General features: G+C 46.2%; 1 protein-coding gene across 1 annotated transcript in view; it reads right to left on the reverse strand.

The window, feature by feature from the left end:
• Positions 1 to 21449, reverse strand: part of parp3 (poly (ADP-ribose) polymerase family, member 3) — a 42424-nt gene extending 20975 nt beyond the window's left edge. The window contains exons 1-2 of the mRNA XM_072280716.1: positions 21107 to 21449; positions 9468 to 9652 (exon numbers count right to left, since the gene is read on the reverse strand). Coding sequence (XP_072136817.1) covers positions 9468 to 9650 — 183 coding nt within the window. The 5' untranslated portion in view covers positions 9651 to 9652; positions 21107 to 21449. The remainder of the gene's footprint in view (positions 1 to 9467; positions 9653 to 21106) is intronic.
• Between the last annotated feature and the right edge of the window lie 4008 nt (positions 21450 to 25457).

Genomic DNA, 25457 nt, shown 5'->3' on the forward strand with positions numbered 1-25457 from the left:
CCCCTCCCCTTTCTCTCACAGTCCACTCTCCTCTCCTAATAGATTCCTTTTCTTCAGCCCTTTACCACTTCCACCTATCAACTTCCAGCTTCTCACTTCATCCTCTCCTCCCCACCCACTATTCCCCTCACCTGCTTTCAGCTATCACAAGTCAGCTTGTACTCCTTCCTGTCCTCTGCCTTCTTATTCCAGCTTCCTCCCCCTTCCTTTCCAGTCCAGTCCTCAGCCCAAAATGTCAACTGTCTATTCCTCTCCATAGATGCTGCCTGACTTGCTGAGTTCCTCCAGCATTTTGTGTGCATGTTGCAACAAACAGCCAAGCACTCTGGACCAACATGTTTTTGTGGTGGGATCCTATGTTCCGTGGTCTTGGGTAAGGCAGCAAGCTACAAAGTAGTTCATGCGCTGTACACCAGCCCAAGCCACACATTATTCCTCAATTTCTTTTCTTTCGCAACTTATCAGATCAAGCAACCTTTTACTGGTCTCTTACCCTTCCTTGCCTTTCTCTAAAATGCAGGGCTTCAGTCCGTCTGAATTCCAGACACTGCTACTCTGTGGGTGAAGGCATGTTTCCTAAATTCACTTCTGATCATTCCACACATGAATTTAAATCTACACCCCCTAATTTATGGCTTCCTTGTTAAAAAGCAATACTAACTATTCACCGTCTTATAAATTTGTGCACCTCACTTAAATCCTTACTGAGCCTCCTATCCTGTTTCCAGACACTAGACTGGGATCTGCACAATCTGGTCCCCTTTAAATAATGATGTCCCTTTCTCGTGGGGTATTTGCTATTTCTTGTTATTTCCACAAATTGCTTCTTCATCCCTTCTTACGCTTCCCCATCAGCTCTCAGCTTCTTTCTCAACAGAAGATCCAACCAATTCCTCTCCACCACCACCCTCAACAATGTTTTCTTCATCTTCTTTCACTTTCCCTAAACTCAAGGGGGTAGTCATAGTTCAAAGATTCGATGGTTCAATTTAATATCAGCAAATGTATACAGTGTACAACCTGAAATTCTTACTCTTAACAGACATCCAAAAATGGAAAAAGACCAAAGGATAAATAACAGAAATGTTAGAACCCCAAAGCCCACTTCCCCCTCTCACACACAAGCATCAACCCTTACCCCCCCCTAATTGTCACAGCAAAAGCACCAACCACCTCCCTCCCTCCCTCCACTATGCAAGCATTAGCAAAACCCCTAAAGAAACCATAATCTAGAATCCGTCAAAAAGCTACAGCCCATCCCAACACTTTGGTATCTCAGACAGGCTCTCCCTCACTAGTGAGGGAGACAGAGTTGGCTTCTGCAGTAAACGAGAGCGGAGACCAGCAGCTCTCATTTTAATGTTACATTCTTCCGCGTCGCTTCTCCAAGTTCCCTGACTTGAGAGGGGAAGGGGGACCTCTTCCGACAGCCATGGACACCGCCTGCTCTCTCAATGTCTCAGACTCCTGCTAACTCTTGATCCGCCCTTTCCTTCCATCATTTTATAATGTCTGTCTCACCATTTCTTTCCAGTCCAGATGAAGGGTCTTAGACTCAAAACTTAGACTGTTCAGTTCCCTCGACAAATGCTGCCTGACCAGCAGAATTCCTCCAGCACTTTGTGTCTCTCCTTTTAAATCCAACTCCCTTTTAAGAGTCTCAACTATTCACCCCATCAGGTCTTTTGTAGGTTAGATTAGATTAAATTAAATTAGTTTAGCTTTATTTGTCACATGTACTTGAAGCATACAGTGAAATGTTTTGCTTGTGTCAAATCAAATCAGTGAGTATTTGTGCAGGGCAGTCCGCAAGTGTCGCTACCCTTCTGGCGCCAAGTAGCATGTCCAAACTTCACTAACCCTAACCTGTAGTCTTTGGAATGCAGGAGGAAAGTGGAACACACGAAGGAAACCCACACAGTCACAGGTAAAATGTACAAACTTCTTACAGACAGTAACAGGAATCAAATCCCAATCATACAGTTGGCTGCTCTATAGTGTGGCACTAACCACCATCTTCAACGGGTTTTTTTTCGATTCACAGCAAGCAGGCAGCGGAGTAAGTCGCCGATTTTTGGGAGAAAATTCAGATTTTTTTAACTACTTGGGATAAAAGAGGCACGACTGCAAAAGCACATGACCTCAAAGCGTGGAAGGCTTAAAAAGGGAAGCAATCTTCAACGGTTTTTTTTGACTCACAGCAAGAAGGCAGCGGAGTAAGTCGCCGTTTTTTGGGAGAAAATTCAGATTTTTTTTTAACTACTTGGGATAAAAGAGGCACGACAGCACAGGCACATGACCTCAGAGCATGGAAGGCTTAAAAAGAACACCGCCACATCCAGCGGGCAGCGGAGTGAGAGGGTGCAGAGTGCTAGGGCTTTGACTCAACAGGCTTAGGCGGAAACGGGAAGAGGCTTCCTGCAACGGTTGTGTCACATAGTAAAGGAGTAAGTTACAGGTTTATTTATTTAGTAATAACAGTAGCATTAGAGGTATGCATCTAGGATTAGTGTTGCGCTTGGAGTGCCAGATGTGGGAACCCTGGGAAACTCCTAGCCTCCCTAAGGATTACATCTGCACCAGGTGCATTGAGATGAGGCTCCTGACCGTGTTAGGGATAAGAAGCTGCAACTTGATGACCTTCAGCTAATTAGGGAAAGTGAGGAGGTGGTTGATAATACCTATAGAGAGATAGTGGACAGCACCTCTGTGACAGTCCCCCTCAGAGATCGATATATCATTTTAGATACTGTTGGAGAGGTTGGCCTGACAGAGGAAGACCACAGCGAATGGGACTCTGGCACTCTGCCCAGTGCCATGATCAAGAGAGCAAGGAGAAATGCAGTAGTTATAGGGGATTCCATAGTGAGGGGAACAAACAAGAGATTCTGCGAGCCGGACAAGGATACCCGGATGGTGTGTTGCCTCCCTGGTGCCAGGGTACGGGATGTCTCAGATCAGGTCCACAGTATTCTGAGGAGAGAGGGCAAGCAGCCAGAAGTCTTGGTACATGTTGGTACCAATGACATAGATAGAAAAAGAGAGGAGGTCCTGAAGGAAGATTACTGGGAGCTAGGAAGAAAATTGAAAAGCCGGACCTCCAGAGTAATAATCTCAGGATTACTGCCTGAGCCATGCACTAATGATGTAAGAATAGCAGAATGAAGCAGATGAATGTATGGCTAAGTAACTGGTGCAGGGGGCAGGGCTTCAAATTCTTGGATCATTGGGATCTATTCTGGGGGTGGTATGACTTATACAAAAAAGATGGATTACACCTGAACTCAAAGGGTACTAACATCCTGGCGGGATTGTTTAATATAGCTGTTAGGGAGGGTTTAAACTAAGTTGGCAGGGGGAAGGAAACCAGGGTGTTAGGGTTGAGGAAGAGGAAAATAGAAATAAGTCAAAGATACTGTGCAGCAAAGATGGCAAGAAGGACAGGCAGGTAAATAAACAGGATAATTTACTGTGCGATAGAAATATAGCAAAATCGATAACAGATACTGATCTAAATGTACTGTACTTAAATGCACGCAGCATTATAAATAAAGTGGATGACCTTGTTGCACAGCTGCAGGTTAAAAGATATGACATTGTGGCCATCACCGAGTCATGGCTAAATAATGGATGTGATTGGGAGCTGAATGTCCAAGGATACACAGTGTACAGGAAAGATAGGAAGGTAGGTAAAGGGGGTGGCGTGGCCCTGATGGTAAGTAACGATATCAAATCAATAGAAAGAAGGGACATAGGATCAGAAGAGGTAGAATCCTTATGGGTCGAGTTAAGAAATGGCAAGGGTAAAAAGACACTAATAGCAGTTATATACAGGCCTCCAAACAGCAGCTGGGATGTGGACTACAAGTTATAGCTGGAAATAGAAAAAGCGTGTCAGAAGGAAAATGTCAAGATAATTACCGGGGATTTTAATATGAAAGTGGATTGGGAAAGTCAGGAAGGTACTGGATCTCAGGAGAGGGAGTTTGTAGAATGCCTACGGGATGGCTTTTTGGAGCAGCTTGTCCGTAAGCCCACCAGGGGATCAGCTGTTTTGGATTGGGTACTGTGTAATGAACCTGAGGTGATCAGGGAGCTGGAGGTAATGGAACCCCTTGGAAGGGGTGATCATAATATGATTGAGTTCTGTTTCAAATTTGAAAAGAAGCAGCTGGTATCAGGTGTATCGATATTTCAGTGGAACAAAGAAAATTACACTGGTATGAGAGAGGAACTGGCCCAAGTCGATTTGAAAAGTAAGCTAGATGGAGGGACGGTAGAGCAGAATTGGATGGAATTCCTACAAGAAATAAGGAAAGTGCAGGAAAAATATATTCCAACAAAAAAGAAAATCATGAATGGGAAAAATGGCACAAATGTGGCTAACGAGAGTGGTTAAGGCTAAAATAACAGCAAAAGAGATGGCGTACAAGAAAGCAAAAATTAGTCGGAAAACTAAGGATTGGACGACTTTTAAAAACTTACAGAAGGAAACTGAGAAAGTCATTAGGAAAGAAAAGATGAATTATGAAAGAAAGTTGACAATTAACATAAAAAAGGATACCAAGAGTTTTTTTAAATAAATGAAGAGTAGAAGAGTGACACGGGTAGATATAGGACCGATTGAAAATGATGCTGGGGAAATTATAATGGGCAACAAAGAGATGGCAGAGGAACTAAATGAGTATTTTGAATCAGTCTTCACAGTGGAAGACACTAGCAATATACCTGATAGCCAGAGGTCTCAGGGAATAGAATTAGGTACAGTCAAGATTACTAGAGAGAAAGTGCTTAGAAAGCTAAAAGGACTAAGAATAGATAAGTCTCCCGGACCAGATGAGGTGCACCTACGGGTTCTGAAAGAGGTGGCTTTGGAGATTGTGGAGGCACTGGAAATGATCTTCCAGGAATCAATAGACTCTGGCATGGTTCCGGAGGGCTGGAAGGTCACAAATGTAGTTCTGCTGTTTAAGAAAGGAGGGAGGCAGCAAAAAGAAAATTACAGACCTATTAGTCTGACATCAGTAGTTGAAAAGTTATTGGAGTTGATCCTCAAGGACGAGGTTATGAAATACCTTGACGTGCATGACAAGATAAGGCCCAAGCCAGCATGGTTTCATGAAGGGAGGATCCTGCCTCACCAATCTATTGGAATTTTTTGAGGTAATCTCAAATAAGATTGACAAGGGAGAAGCTGTGGGTGTTGCGTATTTGGATTTTCAAAAGGCCTTCAATAAGGTGCCACATAAGAGGCTGCTTAATAAGATGAGAGCCCATGGAATTACAGGAAAGATATTGGAATCGGTGGCTCATTGGCTGATAGGCAGAAAGCAAAGGGTGGGAATAAAGGGATCCTATTCTGGTTGGTTGCTGGTTACTAGTGGTGTTCCGCAGGGGTCGGTGTTGGGGCCGCTTCTTTTTACAATGTATATCGATGATTTGGATTATGGATTAAATGGTTTTGTGGCTAAGTTTGAAGATGACACCAAGATAGGTGGAGGAGCAGGAAGTGTTGAAGAAATGGAAAGGTTGCAGAGAGACTTGGTCAGTTTAGGAGAGTGGGCAAAGAAATGGCAGATGAGATACAATGTTGAGAAATGTACATTGTACATTTTGTAAGAAGAAATAATCGGGCAGATTATTATTTAGATGGGGAGAAAATTCAAAAATCAGAAGTGCAAAGGGACTTGGGCGTCCTCGTGCAGGATACCCTAAAGGTTAACCACCAGGTTGGATCGGCAGTAAGGAAAGCGAATGCTATGTTGGCATTCATTTCAAGAGGAATAGTGTATAAGAGTAAGGAGGTGTTGATGAGGCTCTATGGGGCACTGGTGAGACCTCATTTGGAATACTGCGTGCAGTTTTGGGCCCCCTATCTTAGAAGGGATGTACTGATGCTGGAGAGAGTTCAGAGAAGATTTACGAGGATGATTCCTGGAATGCAGGGGCTAACATATGAGGAGCGCTTGTCGGCTCTTGGACTGTATTCATTAGAGTATAGAAGAATGAGAGGGGATCTCATAGAAACATTTTGAATGGTGAAAAGGTTGGACAGAGTAGATGTGGAAAGGCTGTTTCCCTTGGTGGGTGAGTCCAGGACAAGAGGCCACAGTCTTAGAATTAGAGGGTACCCATTTAAAACAGAGATGAGGAGAAATTTTTTTTAGCCAGAGTGTCGTGGATTTATGGAATTCGTTGCCACATACAGCTGTGGAGGCCCAATCATTGAGGGTGTTTAAGGAGGAGATTGATAGGTATCTAATTAGTCAGGGTATCAATGGATATGGGGGAAAAGCTGGAAATTGCAACTAGATGGGAGAATAGTTTAGCTCATGATGAATGGCGGAGCAGACTCGATGGGCTGAATGGCCTACTTCTGCTCCTTTGTCTTGTGATCTTGTGATCTATGCTACTGTGCCGCCCTCAACACTTTTTAATGTTACCGACGACAATTAAAGTATGGCTCAGGCACCTTGGTTAAAAAGGTTCAAGCTTTCAAGGCCTTGATCTCACTCCAGTTCCAACAGTGATCATCATTTCACCTGATGCTCATCACTGATATGGCAATGCTTGTCACCTCACAGACAAGGCTGAAGGAGTTTGGCTGGCCCGCAAGTTGAAACTGTGCTGCTACAGATGGGACTGGGTTTGGTTCCCAAGGGTCTGCATGCTCTCTCAGCCTTTACCGTAGTGGTTGCCAACAGGTCGATCTTTGAGATTTTCCCAGTAGATCCCGAAAAAAATGAAAAGTAAATACACAAATACTGTTGTAATGTGAGCATTATAAAAATAAGTAATACTAATTAGGATAATGGTAATACAGCAATACTCCCGCTACTGAAAGCTGTTTGTAAAGAGAGATTGTTTCCGGGTTGCCGGGTTTTAGTTCCGTTCTTTCTGCCCAGTGCGCAAAACTCCCTTGCCATGTACCACGTTAGAAAAGACCGGAAGTAAAACCCTGCAACCCAGAAGCAACCTCTCTTTACAAACAGCTTTCCATAGCGGGAATATTGATATATTACCATTATCCTAATTTGTAGAAACTTACCTTTATAATGCTCACATTACAATACTTCTCCCCCTTTAAATTCCAACATTCCCCAAATGTGAATAACTGGGAAACAAAAAACAGTGGTGTCATTATCTTGCGTACCTCTGAAACTTATACTAGTGTCTCAGTAACAGTTTACCAATACAAAACACCTGAAAAACGTGGCAAATTCAACATTCAGTCTAACAAAGGAAACTGTCCATTGAAATATTCAGTCTGTCAGGAGGTTTGCGAGGGCGCTGTGCTGCAACAGATGAAAATTATGAAATCTAAGTACAGGTGCTGTCTTACTGACAGACACCTCACAGACGGTCTCAGACTGGCTGTCTGTAGTTATGAGCCAAATTTCAGGGAACTAGCAGAAAATATTTATCCCCAGTCATCACACAGAGTACAACAGTCAATTTTTATTCATTAATTTTCCGTGCTGAAATAAAATTAAATAATGAAACATAGAATTAAAGGTTTTATAATGTGAGCATTACAAAAATAAGTAACACTAATTAAGATAATGGTAATATTGCAATACTCCCGCTACAGAAAACTGTTTGTAAAGAGAGGATGTTTCCGGGTTGCAGGGTTTTACTTCTGATCTTTTCTGCCAGGTGTGCATGCGTGTGACTAAAGGCCGAGGTAGGGGATCTTGGGCTGAAAAAGGTTGGCGACCACTACTTTACAGTTTTTATTGCTGTGGAGCTGAGCTCCGAAATAGCAGCTGCAGGAGAAAGCAACAATGATTCAGAGGGGAATAGCAACAGAAAAAGGAGACAGAGATAGGAGAAGCTACTTCTGAATAATATAGTGCTTCATTTCCAATATAAAAGCAGATCCATGGCTAGAATGCGGTTCTACCATCTCGTGTTGGATAAGCCTGGTGTAGGATGGGGCTCATGTTCTATGTGGTCAAAGGCAGATGTGGTGGAGCTTGAAATCAAAGGGAGTTGGAGAGCCTGTTCCAGAACAGCAACGACCAATAAAGATTAGCTTTATTTGTCTCAGGTACATTGAAACATCAAAACATACAGTGAAATGCGTCACTTGTATGTAGCCCCCCCGGCAAGCCTCAGGGTCGCTCAGCTTGCTGTCGTCTAGGGAAACGGCCCTCGGCCCCGCCAAACTGGGTAAATATTTTGTGTGGATGCTCTGTGATGTACCCCACCCCACCCAAATAACAGACAATACACCAGATACGATTAAATGAATTACAGTTTATAGATATTTACTGGAACTATATAATTAATAGAGAATAAAATATAAAAGGAAAATAAAAGGCGCCACACTTATCAAAGTTCAATCTCTTCGTGCACAAAACAGTTGGAGCTCAGGACCCTTCTTCTTCACCCTGTGACCCCCTTGGACCACCTTGACCTGCCACCTGGGACCAACAACGGTGGTCAACTAGACGCTCCACATGAGTCCGTCTCCATCTCCTCTCCTCGCCGAACACCCTGGACCTCGGACTCCTGATCGGGGTCCGACCCCATTAGCCGACTCACAGCACCTTGTCCATCCCCCTTCTCTCTCTCTCTCCCGCCCTCTCCCCAAAAACCCGCGCATCACAATAACTTACAGACACACAGAAAGAATAACATCTATCCCAATTGGTTCTTTCATCCTCTTATTAGTAACATAATCCAAACAAACTGCTAGCAGGAGGACTTTCTCAGCAGTTAACATAACAAAGAATCCATTTCAATTATAACATAACAAAGGAGCCATTTTAATTAGCCTACGCAGTAACATAAAAGAAGAAACTCCTTACATGTATAAAATCATGTGAATATGCTCTGGGGGTAGCCTGCAAATGTGTCAGCACGATTCCAGCACCAACACAGCCTGTCCACAACTCACACTAACAACATTGGAACTTGGAAAGAAATAAGAGCAACTGAAAGAAACCCACAGGGTCACAGAAGGAACGTACAAACTCCTTTGAGGCAGTAATGGGAATTGAAGCTTGATCTGTAGTCACTAATAGAAGAATAGCCCTTAACTCAGCAGTGGAGTTATCAGAGCACCATCATGACGGTGTTTCCGTAGCAAGCTATTCTTGTTCTTACAAGGCCGAGTTGCTAGCTCAATGCTCTACCCGACTTGGATTCGAACTCGGGAACCTTCGCTCCAGAGTCCGGTGCCACCCAGCAGGACAGTCACAAATAAAAATTTAAGAAATAGGAGCAGGAGTAGGCCATCTGGCCCATCAAGCCTGCTCCACCATTTAATAAGATCATGGCTGATCTGACCACGGACCCATCTCTACCTACTTGTCCTTTCCCCGAAGCCCTAAATTCCCCTACTATGCAGAAATCTATCCAACCATGTCTTAAATATATTTACTGAGGTCGCCTGCACTGCTTCACCAGGCAGAGGTTGATTCACTAGCACTGTAATAACACTACGATGCTGCCCCACCTACCGCAGCCTCTGGTTCGAAGCTCAGAGGACACTGTTCATCAATCTTGGCCTTCAGTTTCTCCTTTGGGGCAGCCTTCAGTGCAGTAACAGTTGACTTCAAGGAGTCCTCCTCTGGTTCCGTTTTGACCTTTTTGCCCTTGGTAGTGGCTGCATGACTGGATCCTGATTTCCGCTTTGGTGGCATAGCTGCAGGAGAGCAGAAAGGAAAGGTTATTGCCAGGGAACGAGGCAATAGTGGGGAGGGAGCAGGGTGGGCTGGGTGAGGGGGGGCAAGGCATGGTGGGGTGAGGCACAGCGGTGGGGGCAGTTCAGTGTCTTTTCAATTTTGCTGGAGCCATTGCTACATTTGTAAGTTATTTGTCACAGACTAGGCACGATGGAATAGGACAACTTGGATCACCAGTCATGTAAAGATATGGCACCAGCTGATTACTTCAGTCCCGCCCACTGGTTTTGTCTCCAGGACCCACCGGAGGCTGGTAGACGTGTTCTGAGGCAACAGCAGGCATTGGGTCTCTGCTGAGGCTGAGTCTTCTGATCACGGAGGGCAGTCAGTCATTGGTGTGTGAGCCGGCAGCTCTCTGCCTCAGGACCCTACAGAGATACCTTGTATAGCAACTACCCCTGAGATGGCATGCGCTGGCAACGCACTTTCTGCACCGGGGACACTGCCTGCAGGAGGGCACGCAGCTTCCAGTGGCAAAAATCAGCCACACTGCCTCAAGGGAGCTGCCTCGCTTTTACCGACAGCTGTTGAGGGTATGGGGCCTAGTTTCATCCAGACAGAGTGCTCCTGTGCTGGTGGGGGACGGTGCTCTGTCTGCGAGGGGGACTGGTTCCCATCCTATCAGGGTGGGTGTCGAGGGGTCTCGGGGAAGAGGAGGGGTTCCAGCTGCACCACCATCTGATTGGCTAGAATTGCCTATCGGACCCAGGCCTCGGGATACCGCATGGGAGAGGGTCCCTCCCGCACTACGTGAGCGGTCTCATGGGGATGCCCACCGTATCCTTCCGTGACGCTCCAACGAGTTTCTTGTGTGGACTGCTCCTGCACACCTTTCACTTCCCTCCGTCATCTGCCAACCAGACTCACCTTGGCATCGTTTTAACCAACTGGCAGCGGAGGAGGTCCCCAGCGGAAATCTCCTTATGCAAGGGTCTTTTGCCTGTACACAGGGGACCTGGGCTGGAAGGTGTGGCATGGGGCAACAGGTCTTTAAGCAGGTTCACTGACACCCTGTCCACCTGCCCATTCTGGGGCCGGGAAGAATCAGTGTACCACGCCGATATGGAGTGTGAGAGGTTGCAGCCCCCATTTGAGTATCTGAAGGGGCTGCTCGTCAGGTTCTGGTTGCACTTCAGCCCCATGCTCCTCATATATGGGCACGCAGAACAGAAGGGGGCAGGTCACAAGGAGATTTGCTGGTGGGCTTACTCCTGGGCCTGGCCAAGATGGCCAGGCGGCGAAAAGTCGAGTGCTCTGCCGGGGCCAACTGCCTGCCCCTTGTCTGAGGATACGTTCGTGCTCGGCTGTCCTTGAAGAGGGAGCCTGCCATCACAATGGGTAAAGTGGGGTATTTCCGAGAGCGGTAGGCCTCCCCAAGGAATTGACTGTTTTGTAGACAGAAGTGTATTTGTTGTATAAATAAACTTTAATACTTCTGTAAAAATGAAACGTACTTTTTTCTGTCCATTGTTGACTCAGAAGGTTGTAATTCTTCATCAATAACCTTATCAGAATTGTCCATAGGCCTAGGCCTAGAATTCTCCTCTTCCATCTCACATCTCCTCTTCAAAAATCTGGACCAGCTTTAGAATGAAAATTTCCCTCCAATTTTTTATTGCACCAGTAGGGTTTGTTTGCTCCCATAAGTCAGTCTGTGGCACGCAAGGGGAAGTTGGGGGAGGTAATTTGAGAGGGAGAGGCTGACATCGCAGCCTATTGAGCAGGCCCATTCAATGCAAAGAAAACGCACTTCATGCTCACCATCAGCCTACCATTCTCCCCTGCGTGCAATACAGCGCTCACCAAATATCAACCTACAGTCCTCCCGTGTGCAATACAGCGCTCACCAAATATCAACCTACAGTTCACCCCTGCGTGCAATACAGCGCTCACCAATTATCAGCCTACAGTTCACCCCTGCGTGCAATACAGCGCTCACCAAATATCAACCTACAGTTCACCCCTGCGTGCAATACAGCGCTCACCAAATATCAACCTACAGTCCTCCCGTGTGCAATACAGCGCTCACCAAATATCAACCTACAGTCCTCCCGTGTGCAATACAGCGCTCACCAATTATCAGCCTACAGTTCACCCCTGCGTGCAATACAGCGCTCACCAAATATCAACCTACAGTTCACCCCTGCGTGCAATACAGCGCTCACCAAATATCAACCTACAGTCCTCCCGTGTGCAATACAGCGCTCACCAAATATCAACCTACAGTCCTCCCGTGTGCAATACAGCGCTCACCAAATATCAACCTACAGTCCTCCCGTGTGCAATACAGCGCTCACCAATTATCAGCCTACAGTTCACCCCTGCGTGCAATACAGCGCTCACCAATTATCAACCTATAGACCTCCCGTGTGCAATACAGCGCTCACCAATTATCAGCCTACAGTCCTCCCGTGTGCAATACAGCGCTCACCAATTATCAACCTACAGTCCTCCCGTGTGCAATACAGCGCTCACCAATTATCAACCTATAGACCTCCCGTGTGCAATACAGCGCTCACCAATTATCAACCTAGAGACCTCCCGTGTGCAATACAGCGCTCACCAATTATCAACCTACGGTTCACCCCTGCGTGCAATACAGCGCTCACCAAATATCAGCCTACAGTCCTCCCGTGTGCAATACAGCGCTCACCAATTATCAGCCTACAGTCCTCCCGTGTGCAATACAGCGCTCACCAAATATCAGCCTACCATTCTCCCCTGCGTGCAATACAGCGCTCACCAATTATCAACCTACAGTTCACCCCTGCGTGCAATACAGCGCTCACCAAATATCAGCCTACAGTCCTCCCGTGTGCAATACAGCGCTCACCAATTATCAACCTACAGTCCTCCCGTGTGCAATACAGCGCTCACCAATTATCAACCTACAGTTCACCCCTGCGTGCAATACAGCACTCACCAAATATCAACCTACAGTCCTCCCGTGTGCAATACAGCGCTCACCAAATATCAACCTACAGTCCTCCCGTGTGCAATACAGCGCTCACCAAATATCAGCCTACAGTCCTCCCGTGTGCAATACAGCGCTCACCAATTATCAACCTACAGTCCTCCCGTGTGCAATACAGCGCTCACCAATTATCAACCTACAGTTCACCCCTGCGTGCAATACAGCGCTCACCAATTATCAACCTATAGACCTCCCGTGTGCAATACAGCGCTCACCAATTATCAGCCTACAGTCCTCCCGTGTGCAATACAGCACTCACCAATTATCAGCCTACAGTTCACCCCTGCGTGCAACTACAGCGCTCACCAATTATCAACCTATAGACCTCCCGTGTGCAATACAGCGCTCACCAAATATCAACCTACCATTCTCCCCTGCGTGCAATACAGCGCTCACCAATTATCAACCTACCATTCTCCCGTGTGCAATACAGCGCTCACCAATTATCAGCCTACAGTCCTCCCGTGTGCAATACAGCGCTCACCAAATATCAACCTACAGTCCTCCCGTGTGCAATACAGCACTCACCAATTATCAACCTACAGTTCACCCCTGCGTGCAATACAGCGCTCACCAATTATCAGCCTACAGTCCTCCCGTGTGCAATACAGCGCTCACCAAATATCAACCTACAGTTCACCCCTGCGTGCAATACAGCGCTCACCAAATATCAACCTACAGTTCACCCCTGCGTGCAATACAGCGCTCACCAAATATCAACCTATAGACCTCCCGTGTGCAATACAGCGCTCACCAAATATCAACCTACAGTTCACCCCCGCGTGCAATACAGCGCTCACCAATTATCAACCTACAGTTCACCCCCGTGTGCAATACAGCGCTCACCAAATATCAGCCTACAGTCCTCCCGTGTGCAATACAGCGCTCACCAAATATCAACCTACAGTTCACCCCTGCGTGCAATACAGCGCTCACCAATTATCAACCTACAGTTCACCCCCGTGTGCAATACAGCGCTCACCAAATATCAGCCTACAGTCCTCCCGTGTGCAATACAGCGCTCACCAATTATCAGCCTACAGTCCTCCCGTGTGCAATACAGCGCTCACCAATTATCAGCCTACCATTCTCCCGTGTGCAATACAGCGCTCACCAAATATCAACCTACAGTTCACCCCTGTGTGCAATACAGCGCTCACCAAATATCAACCTACAGTTCACCCGTGTGCAATACAGCGCTCACCAATTATCAACCTACAGTTCACCCCTGCGTGCAATACAGCGCTCACCAATTATCAACCTACAGTTCACCCCTGCGTGCAATACAGCGCTCACCAATTATCAACCTACCATTCTCCCCTGCGTGCAATACAGCGCTCACCAAATATCAGCCTACAGTCCTCCCGTGTGCAATACAGCGCTCACCAATTATCAACCTACAGTTCACCCCTGCGTGCAATACAGCGCTCACCAATTATCAACCTACAGTTCACCCCTGCGTGCAATACAGCGCTCACCAATTATCAACCTACAGTCCTCCCGTGTGCAATACAGCGCTCACCAAATATCAGCCTACAGTCCTTCCGTGTGCAATACAGCGCTCACCAATTATCAACCTACAGTTCACCCCTGCGTGCAATACAGCGCTCACCAATTATCAACCTACAGTCCTCCCGTGTGCAATACAGCGCTCACCAAATATCAGCCTACAGTCCTCCCGTGTGCAATACAGCGCTCACCAATTATCAACCTACAGTTCACCCCTGCGTGCAATACAGCGCTCACCAATTATCAGCCTACAGTCCTCCCGCGTGCAATACAGCGCTCACCAAATATCAACCTACAGTTCACCCCTGCGTGCAATACAGCGCTCACCAAATATCAACCTACAGTTCACCCGTGTGCAATACAGCGCTCACCAATTATCAACCTACAGTTCACCCCTGCGTGCAATACAGCGCTCACCAATTATCAACCTACAGTTCACCCCTGCGTGCAATACAGCGCTCACCAAATATCAGCCTACAGTCCTCCCGTGTGCAATACAGCGCTCACCAATTATCAGCCTACAGTCCTCCCGTGTGCAATACAGCGCTCACCAATTATCAGCCTACAGTCCTCCCGTGTGCAATACAGCGCTCACCAATTATCAACCTATACACCTCCCGTGTGCAATACAGCGCTCACCAAATATCAACCTACCATTCTCCCCTGCGTGCAATACAGCGCTCACCAATTATCAACCTACAGTCCTCCTGTGTGCAATACAGCGCTCACCAATTATCAACCTACAGTTCACCCCTGCGTGCAATACAGCGCTCACCAATTATCAACCTACAGTTCACCCCTGCGTGCAATACAGCGCTCACCAATTATCAACCTACCATTCTCCCCTGCGTGCAATACAGCGCTCACCAAATATCAGCCTACAGTCCTCCCGTGTGCAATACAGCGCTCACCAATTATCAACCTACAGTTCACCCCTGCGTGCAATACAGCGCTCACCAATTATCAACCTACCATTCTCCCCTGCGTGCAATACAGCGCTCACCAATTATCAACCTACAGTCCTCCCGTGTGCAATACAGCGCTCACCAATTATCAACCTACAGTTCACCCCTGCGTGCAATACAGCGCTCACCAAATATCAGCCTACAGTCCTCCCGTGTGCAATACAGCGCTCACCAAATATCAACCTACAGTTCACCCCTGCGTGCAATACAGCGCTCACCAAATATCAACCTACAGTCCTCCCGTGTGCAATACAGCTCTCACCAATTATCAACCTACAGTTCACCCCTGCGTGCAATACAGCGCTCACCAATTATCAACCTACAGTTCACCCCTGCGTGCAATACAGCGCTCACCAATTATCAGCCTACAGTTCACCCCTGCGTGCAATACAGCGCTCACCAATTATCAACCTACCATTCTCCCCTGCGTGCAATACAGCGCTCACCAATTATCAACCTACAGTTCACCCCTGCGTGCAATACAGCGCTCACCAATTATCAACCTACCATTCTCCCCTGCGTGCAATACAGCGCTCACCAAATATCAGCCTACAGTCCTCCCGTGTGCAATACAGCGCTCACCAATTATCAACCTACAGTTCACCCCTGCGTGCAATACAGCGCTCACCAATTATCAACCTACCATTCTCCCCTGCGTGCAATACAGCGCTCACCAATTATCAACCTACAGTCCTCCCGTGTGCAATACAGCGCTCACCAATTATCAACCTACAGTTCACCCCTGCGTGCAATACAGCGCTCACCAAATATCAGCCTACAGTCCTCCCGTGTGCAATACAGCGCTCACCAAATATCAACCTACAGTTCACCCCTGCGTGCAATACAGCGCTCACCAAATATCAACCTACAGTTCACCCGTGTGCAATACAGCGCTCACCAATTATCAACCTACAGTTCACCCCTGCGTGCAATACAGCGCTCACCAAATATCAGCCTACAGTCCTCCCGTGTGCAATACAGCGCTCACCAAATATCAACCTACAGTCCTCCCGTGTGCAATACAGCGCTCACCAATTATCAGCCTACAGTCCTCCCGTGTGCAATACAGCGCTCACCAATTATCAGCCTACAGTCCTCCCGTGTGCAATACAGCGCTCACCAAATATCAGCCTACCATTCTCCCCTGCGTGCAATACAGCGCTCACCAATTATCAACCTATAGACCTCCCGTGTGCAATACAGCGCTCACCAATTATCAGCCTACAGTCCTCCCGTGTGCAATACAGCGCTCACCAATTATCAACCTATAGACCTCCCGTGTGCAATACAGCGCTCACCAATTATCAACCTACAGTCCTCCCGTGTGCAATACAGCGCTCACCAATTATCAACCTATAGACCTCCCCTCCATGCAATACAGCGCTAATGGCCTCCTCTACCTTGCGTCAAAAAATGAGAATGGATTCAACCAAATAAACACAGTCCAATTGTGCATTGCCGCACTGAGCAGAGATTACTAACTGCCGCCCTGAGCAGAGATTACTAACTGCCGCCCTGAGCCGAGATTACTAACTGCCGTCCTGAGCCGAGATTACTAACTGCCGCCCTGAGCCGAGATTACTAACTGCCGCCCTGAGCCGCGATTACTAACTGCCGTCCTGAGCCGAGATTACTAACTGCCGCCCTGAGCCGAGATTAATAACTGCCGCCCTGAGCCGAGATTACTAACTGCCGTCCTGAGCCGAGATTACTAACTGCCGCCCTGAGCCGCGATTACTAACTGCCGCCCTGAGCCGAGATTACTAACCGCCGTACTGGGCTGAGATTACTAACTGCCGCACTGGGACAAGATTACTAACTGCCGTACTGAGCTGAGATTTCTAACTGCCGTACTGGGCTGACATTTCTAACTGGGCTGCTCGGTCACTACCCACCACTGTGACTGCTGGCATCGTGTGAAGTTCAAAAAACAATATTCTTTTTAAATCACGACCTCTCATGGAACACCTAGCGATCTCTCTGCAGAACTCTGGTTGAGAAAGCATGCTCTAAACCCTTCCTAGCAGATTTCCTGTCCAAGTACCCTTTAAATGATGTTAATGTACCTGCCAGAACCCCTTCCTCTGGTAGTTCAGTCCATATAGCCACCACAATCCAGTCTACTCATTGCACCTCCTGATCTTACCCTCTAAATGGGCAACCAGCATCATTGACCAGGATTAGGCTCTGATTTGTTGGTCAGTTGTAATTTTCACAAATGCAGCTTAGTAACAAGGTGGTGACTCACTTGACAACTGATCTGCTCCTGTGTCCTTTAGTTCTGATTTCCTAGCCCCAGAGGAAAAAAACTGTATTCATACCCCCGCCTGAGAAACTCAGCAAATCAGGCAGCATATGTGAAGGGAGATGGACAGTCACCTTACTCCTACTCCTTCTCCCAGCCCCAGCTTTGACTGCTGTCAAGGTTTGCTCCCTGTAGAATCCCAGCCCCAGCTTTGTCTGCTGTCAAGGTTTGCTCCCCGTAGAATGGACAGGCATCAGGACCCATTCCCAGTCACCATTCTGATCACCCAGCAACAACTTTCTGCATCACGGTAGCATAGCAGTTACTGCCATGTTATTACAGCTCGAGGCGCAGTTCAATCCCAGTGTCCTCTGTAAGGAATTTATTAATCCTCTCCATGGAATGCAGTTTTCCTCGGGTTCCCAGGCTTCCTCTCACAATCTAGACATATCAGGGAGGTTAATTGGTCATTGTAAGTTGTCCCATGTTTGGGTTAGGGTTAAATTGGGATTGTCAGGGGTTGCTGGGCATTGTGATTCAAGGGCTGTGCTTCTAAATAAAATAAAACTTCCCTCCTTCAAATCATGCCTCTATTGGTTGCTTAACATGTCCATCTTTTCAAAATCCTACCCTCCCATACCAACTAGCCAATGAACTTAAGGAGCAATGGAGGTTGCATAAGGTCACAGGTAGCTGAAATACACAAGAATTTCAGAAGTATTTCAAAGTAAATTTATTATCAAAGTACATATATGTCACCACATACAACCCTGAGATTCATTTTCTTGCAGGTATATTCAGTCAATCCAAGAACCATAATAGAATCAAAGAAAGACCACACCCAACACGGCAGACAACCAACCAACATGTAGAAGACACCAAGTTGTGCGAATACAAAAGAGAAAATATAATAAATAACTAAACAATAAATATTGAGAACATGAGGTGAAGAGTGCCTGAAAATGAGTCCATAGGTTGTCAGAACAGTTCAGTGATGGGACAAGTGAAGATGAATGAAGTTATCCCCACTGGCTCAAGAGTTGAGGTGTAATAACTATTCCTGAAGCTGGTGGTGTGTGTCCTGAAGCTCTTGAAACTTCTTCCTGGTGGCAGCAGCAAAAAGAGAGTATGACCTGGGTAGTGGGGGTCCCTGATGATGGATGCTGCTTTCCTGTGACAACCCTGAGCAGATAAACACTAACTCTATGTTTCTGCTGGAGAAGTTGAACCTTTGCTATTTTCAATTGAGAAAATAAAGAACTTGGATTAATTTAGTCTATTGACGTAGGGAAGTGAAATGGTTTTGAGTAGATGGGTGACAAGTGCTTTACTCATGATGGACTGGGCCATATCCACTACCTTTTGTAGGATTTTCTGGTGTTTCTATACCAGGGGTCTGCAAGTGAGGAAATCGAAGATCTGATTGCACAAGGGGGTATTGAGGCCACGGTCTTGAAGCTTATTTTGAGGGGATGATGGTATTGAATGTAGTCGATAAAGAGCCTCCTGATGTCTGCATCTTTGGTGTCTAGATCTTCTAGGGCTGAATGAAGAGCCAATTCATTGGCTCTTCATTCAAGTATTTAAGACACTTTAAAAAAACTCAACTAAAATGTGAAACTAAATACAAGTAAGGTGATAGCAGGGAAGTGAGAGGAAACTTCTTTTTCTTCTTACAGAAGAATGGCGAACGGTCACCTGAACACTGCTTTGTTTCCGGACAGTAGACTTGGTGTTACCATTTCTTGCCTTCATCAGATAACGTGCTAGACACATTACTGAACCTTTCATCTGATCACACTGAACAGCACCAACACCCACAGCTCAATACCCTTGCAATAATAAATTCAACCTTTAGAAAACAATACGAAAAGAAAGAAATTCAAAGCAAGTATTGTTTGCAGTTTGGTTCTGAAGGGAGAAGTATTGTAGTGTCATTCGAGCTCCAGTGGGACACGGATCAGTGACATCATCCCGTAATAACTCGGCTCATTTTATAAAGAAATTTCACAAATCATTTTTGAAATTCGTGGGTTGCTTAACCTTTGGCTCATTTTCTTTAAATCACTCTTTAAATAAGCGAATGAAATGGTAGGAACACCACCTTTTTTTCTTATATTTTAAGCACATTATACAGCATAGTATTACTGTTTAATGAAATCAGATCGAGTCGATATAATATTCACTTCAGCTTCCGCCTGGCATGAAAGGTAAGGTAGTGGTTTGCACAAAGCTTTCTAGTACCAGCGAGCTGGGTTCATTTCCCGCGGGGGTTGAATCGGGGATTGCCGGGCGGTGTGGCTCCAAGGGTCAGAGGGGCCTATTCACACTGTACCTCAATGAATTTAAAAAAACTGACAAAAGGTCTCGGCCCAAAACGTTGACTGTTTATTCCTCTCCATAGATGCTGCCAGACCTGCTGAGTTTCTCCAGCATTTTGAGTCTGTTGCTCTGTATTTCCAACATACGTGCTTTTGGTTTTTATAAAAAGATTTCAGCGTGCAGCGTGCATTCGAGCTCCCTGATGCCTGTCCCTGGGTCGGCACAAATGGGTTGGGCTGAATTTTGTATAACTCCTATCAAACTTCGTGCGCACCCGAAACTAGAACTCGGTCACTTTTATTGTGAAGTCCAGACCCACACCTCCTGATTTTACCCTCGAAACGAGCAACCACCCTCATGGACCACGGTCGCCAGGCCCTGGCTCTAATTGCTTTGTCCTTTGCAATCTTCACAAATGCAACGAGGTGGTGACTCATTCGACAACTGATCTGCTCCAGGAGCAAGTGCGTAGAGACGACCGACAAAAGTGCGGGATAACGCCTCAGCCCCACCCATAGGCAGGTGGAGACATAAAGACATCCCTGCGCGATAGAGCCATAAATAGACCCGCAAAGCCGAGCTCAAAACCCAATTACACAAATTCATTTTTATTCTCCCCACATCCCCGTGAACTCCGCCAAATTCTACCACCCACGTTCATTTTTGGGACAAGTTGGATAATTACCCCATCAGCCTGCCCGTCTTTGGGATGCGGGAGGCAACGGGCATCAATAATCCCTTCTCTTCAGAGAAAGACAAAATTTGTTAACTATAAAAAAAGTAAATAAACACTAACTCTACTTTTCTGCTACAGAAGTTGAACTTTTGTAGTTTTCAATAGAAAAAATAAAGAACTTGGATTGATTTCGAATATTGACGTAGGGAAGTAAAAGGGTTTTAGGAACCGTTTCATCCCCTCCACCATCAGATTTCTGAATGGACCCTCACTTTTGTACCATTTGTTATTTTGTATTATTTATTGTAACATGTAGTATTTTAAAAACATTGCACTGTACCGCTGCAGCAAAACAGCACTTTTCGCAACATGTCAATGATTTGTGCAATCATATTTACATTAAGAATTGAGCACATATTATAAAGGGATTGAGGTAGTTATTTTATTCGACTTGTAATCAAGGAGACTAGCATTCAGAAACTGCAAATTTAATTAAAAACAAACCAAGATACAAGAAGCTATTATCAGTCAGCGTCTATATAAAAACTCGACTGTTTTCCCTAATATCATGCAGGAAAACAAGCCGCTGACGCGGAATAAACTGGTTAACCCTTAACCCCCTTCAGAAGTTCCTCAGCAAACTGGTTTTGTTTGCAATAACATGGGAACGTCACTGAATGACAGCAGATGCTGAAAATCTTTTAAAACCAGTCTGATACTTACTGAAACTCTCGGCTCCTGCTGCCTGGGAAAGCTGACCGGGTAGGACAAATCAGGGCAGCTAACGAGGAAGTACGGTCTCTGGATAGTCCCGTGGTCCAATCAGCGTTATAGGCAGCGTCCTCCTCCTCCTCCTCCCAGCTTTGCATTCACTTTCCTCGGGTCTCGCTGCTCCCGGCCCAGTGAACTCACTTCCTTTCCTCCCTGTGTGGGAGACGAAAGAGAAATTGTCCCGAAAGACTGTGCACAGGAACAGACCAAAGTGCCCAGGTTTGAATTTGGTCAGATCTGACAGATGGGTGTACTGTATTCCAGAGGAGCCGACATGACTTCTAATCACCTAGCAACAACTTTCCACCCCCAAACAGTTGTCTCTATTGGTTAGTTGACATGTCCGAATTTTCAATACCCCGCCTTCCCACGCCGGCTTGCCAATGAACTTGGGCACCAGCGGATGTTGTACACGGTCAACATCCGACTCAAGTTGCGACCTTGCCCCTGGCATGTAATTTTAATATTTCTATCCGGCCTTCACTTATTACTAATATTTCTGTGATAAATGAACAAACGTTCGTAAGGGAGTGGATCAGAATTTGATCATATGTCGAGAAATGCGTTGTCTTGCAGCAGTAGTACAGTGCAAGACAACAATTACAAGTTGCAACAATAAATAAATAAATAGTGCAAAAGAATAAAGAGGAGAGTACGATTTGTGAGTTATCTACGCCAGGCATGCTATTGGCAATTCGTTTCTACGATGAAGACTGAGGCTGCTCACACTGCTGCCAGGGATATTAAAAGTGGAACTATGCAGTGAATTTTTCAGTCCCACCTCATCCAGAGAACTCTATACCGACTGGACCCAAGGTCAGGATTAAACCTCAAAGTTCAAAGAAAATGTATCATCAAAGAGAATATATGTCACCGTACAGAACCCCGAGATCTGTATTCTTGCGGATATACTCAGTAAATCCAAAGAAAATTAACATAATCAATGAGAAACCACACTCAATAGGACGGACAAACAACCAAAGTGCAAAGAACCGACTGCAAATGTGAAAGGGAAAAATAATGGAAACAATAAATAGACTAGCAATAAATATAAGAGTCTTTGAAAGTGAGTTCATAGGTTATGGGAACAGCTCAGTGATGGGGCTGTAGCTTTTCGTAAGTAAAACGACAGAGACATTTTAAGTTTAAGGGAACCATAACAACTCCTTTATCGTCAACCAAACACAGAACATAAAGTGCAGTAAAAAACTTAACGTGATTACGCCATCACGTCAGACCAACCTCTTAAAAGTGACCCCCCCCCCCCGCCAACTCCGTGTCTGTGGTTGTGAATAAAGCTTATGCTCACACGCATTACATTATCCTAGACAGGCCCCTCCCGAATTCTTCAAAACCTGCATTGAGACGAGCTGCCTGGCTCAAGTCCTATGTTCCATGGATGGATGGAGTACCAGCAGGCGCCTCTGGTTTGTCCGGAGGTGTGTTGACACACATATGGTCATGTCATAACGCCAGGGGCACGGCAGTGGCATCCTCCAAATCTTGCTTAGCCGGTTTAAGGCGATCGACAGAAATACATTCTGGTTTACCCCTCCTATCTATAATAAAAAGTATTCTCGTTCCAAAACGCAGGACGGGCCTTTGTAAGGAGGCCTAAGAAGGTCAATTCAATTCAAGATTCAACCTTGACTTGTTTGCACCCAGGTAGCCACAAAGCAAGAAAACCAAAAGAACCCAATTAAAGGGAAAAAAATAATAAAAATAAGAAGTTCAACATTTGATGCACAAGAGAACGAAAAGAGATACCAATCATGCAAACAGTTGAAGTGAACAACCACATTTTAAACCAAAATTGAGTCCTCAGAGCAGCCCAGAGGAGGCTCAAGCCTCACCCATCAGTTCATCATATTAGCGGGCACGGACACAGCAGCCAGGGCTGTCTTCATAGCCTCAGTGCCACGGAGATGACCATAGAATGAGTGAAAACAACTCTCGCCTCAAATCCCAACACCCTGTCTTTTCAGTCTATCTGGACCAGCATTCAAATTGACCCAACAAAGGATTGGGGGGTGAAGATTGTGGAGAGTGAGTGTAATCAGCTCTCGACTCCGTTCTGGGCCGGTGTTTAAATTGTCTGAACAGCGAATTGTACCCCTCATTAGGACCCAGATGCAGCAAAAGGCTCCAGGCCTAGACCACGTCACCCAGTGACTCGCTCCAGACACAGGTTTTGTCGCCCAGCCTGAAGCCGCTCTCAAGCTCTTCAAATCAGCTCAGCACCCACAGCGATCCAGCCTCACACCCCAGGCCAGTTGAACAAGCACCGAAACTTCTCTGCCCGGGTCCTGACTTCGCCCTTCAATGCCCAGAGTGATCCAACCTTGCTGCCAGGCCAGCTGTACGGGCATCAGAACTCCACTTTCAATTATTCTGCAACACACCATCTTAGCTTGCCACCGCTTGCCCCTCCACTGTTCGCGGTGATAATTTAACACAATTTACCAACTGTAGCAATGAGTGATTGAACGTGTCTTTGACTTTCAGAACGTATATTGTATACATTTCTCTGACATTGAATGTACCTAATGAAACCTAAAGAACACCCCCACCAATTTCCAGAGTCTTACCAGGAACTCTGTCTGGGCCTACTGCCTTGCGAGAGTTCACCCTCTTGAAAGACAGCCTGACTTCGGCCTCCGAGACAAACATCACAGGGTCACTGGGTGCTGCAGCAATCCTCACAGCTGTAGTTCTATTTTCCCTTTCAAAGTGAGCATAAAAGGTGTTGAGCTTGTCTGGGAGCGAAGCGTCACTGCCATTCATGATATGTTGGGTTTTACTTTGCAGGAAGTAATGGACTGCAAGTGCCGCCGGAGTTGACGTCCCATCTGATTTCACCCCCAACCTCGCTCGGAATTGTTCCTCAGCTCTTGAAATAGCCCTTTGCAAGTCATACCTGCTTTTCTTGAACAGACCTAGGTTGCCAGACTTGAATGCCACAGATCTAGCCCTCATATGCAGTTAGCATAGGATACAGCAGTACAGTCTGCCCCAAAGGGGAGGTTAAGCTCCCACCCCATCATCCTGCTGGTTACAGTCATAGAGACAGTGAGATAAGCTCAGAAACAGGCCCTTAAACCCACTGAATTTCTGCTAATCACCAAACATCCATTTATACTAAAATCCTACATTAATCTCATTTCTTTTCATTCACCCTACTTTCTCATCAACTAGCAGTACAGTGTCCCCTGGGGCTGTGTGCTCAGCCCATTGCGGGTATGCATGGGCCCCTCTCACGGCAGCACATCTCCCACCCGATGCTGTTCACGAGCAGCCCGTCAGTGAGGCCTCGAAGAACTACCCTCAAGCTCCCTGACCGCCCTACTTTTACACCTTTACCACTGATGTGAAATGCTGCAGTAAGCAGGCCAACACACAGCACCATCTCAAACCACCGAACCAGCACCAATCACCACTTGTCACCACTCTTCACAAGTCCCACCCCTGTATTCACCCAAGTTCCACGTTCCCACAGTCGAACTGCATCCCATCGTCACCTTCTTGTATTCCCACAGAGTAATCAAAGCTCTCACAGCCAGTTCTGTTATGTTCAAGGCCACAGTGGTGGTGAAGAGCTTGGACAAGCACAAAGGTAAATCCTTTACAGTACAACACCATTCTCCAGGTGGGAAGGACTGAGTAAAGGGCAGGGGCTTTTGCATCGTTGGTAGACCGATTTGGGCAACATGCACATTGGCAAGGGTCCAATGTAGTGGGAAGTACCAAACTGTTCATATCCTTGCTGACCCAAAGGGAGGGAATGCTCCCATCCTGCTGGTTACAGTCAGAGAGACAGTGAGATAAGCTCAGAAACAGGCCCTCAAGCCCACTGAATTCCTGCTAATCACCAAAAGTCCATTTATACTAAAATCCTACATTAATTTCATTTCTTTTCATTCTCCCCACTTTCTCACCAACTCCTCCAGATTCTAGCACTCACCTACACAAGAGGCAAATCAGTGACCGAATAACCCACCAACCCATGTGTTTGGGATGCGGGAGGGGAACCCCACTCAGCCACAAGGAGAACCTGCAAACTCCACCCAGACAGCACTGGAGTTAGGATTGAAGCTGTAAGACAACTGCTCTACTAGGTGTGCCACCATAAAGAAAAAAGCTGAACAAATGTGTTGGATAAGTCAGCTTTGGAGATAACAAGTGGATGATGGCGGTTTCTGCAGCAGATATGCTGAGGCAGAGGTGTTCCACTCCAGAAGAAGCCAGAAATGCTTTGAGGTGAGAGTGAAAGCATCTTTAAAAGCATATCAAAACATGATAATGC

Source organism: Mobula birostris, chromosome 16, assembly GCF_030028105.1.
Source record: "Mobula birostris isolate sMobBir1 chromosome 16, sMobBir1.hap1, whole genome shotgun sequence".
NCBI lineage: Eukaryota > Metazoa > Chordata > Chondrichthyes > Myliobatiformes > Myliobatidae > Mobula > Mobula birostris.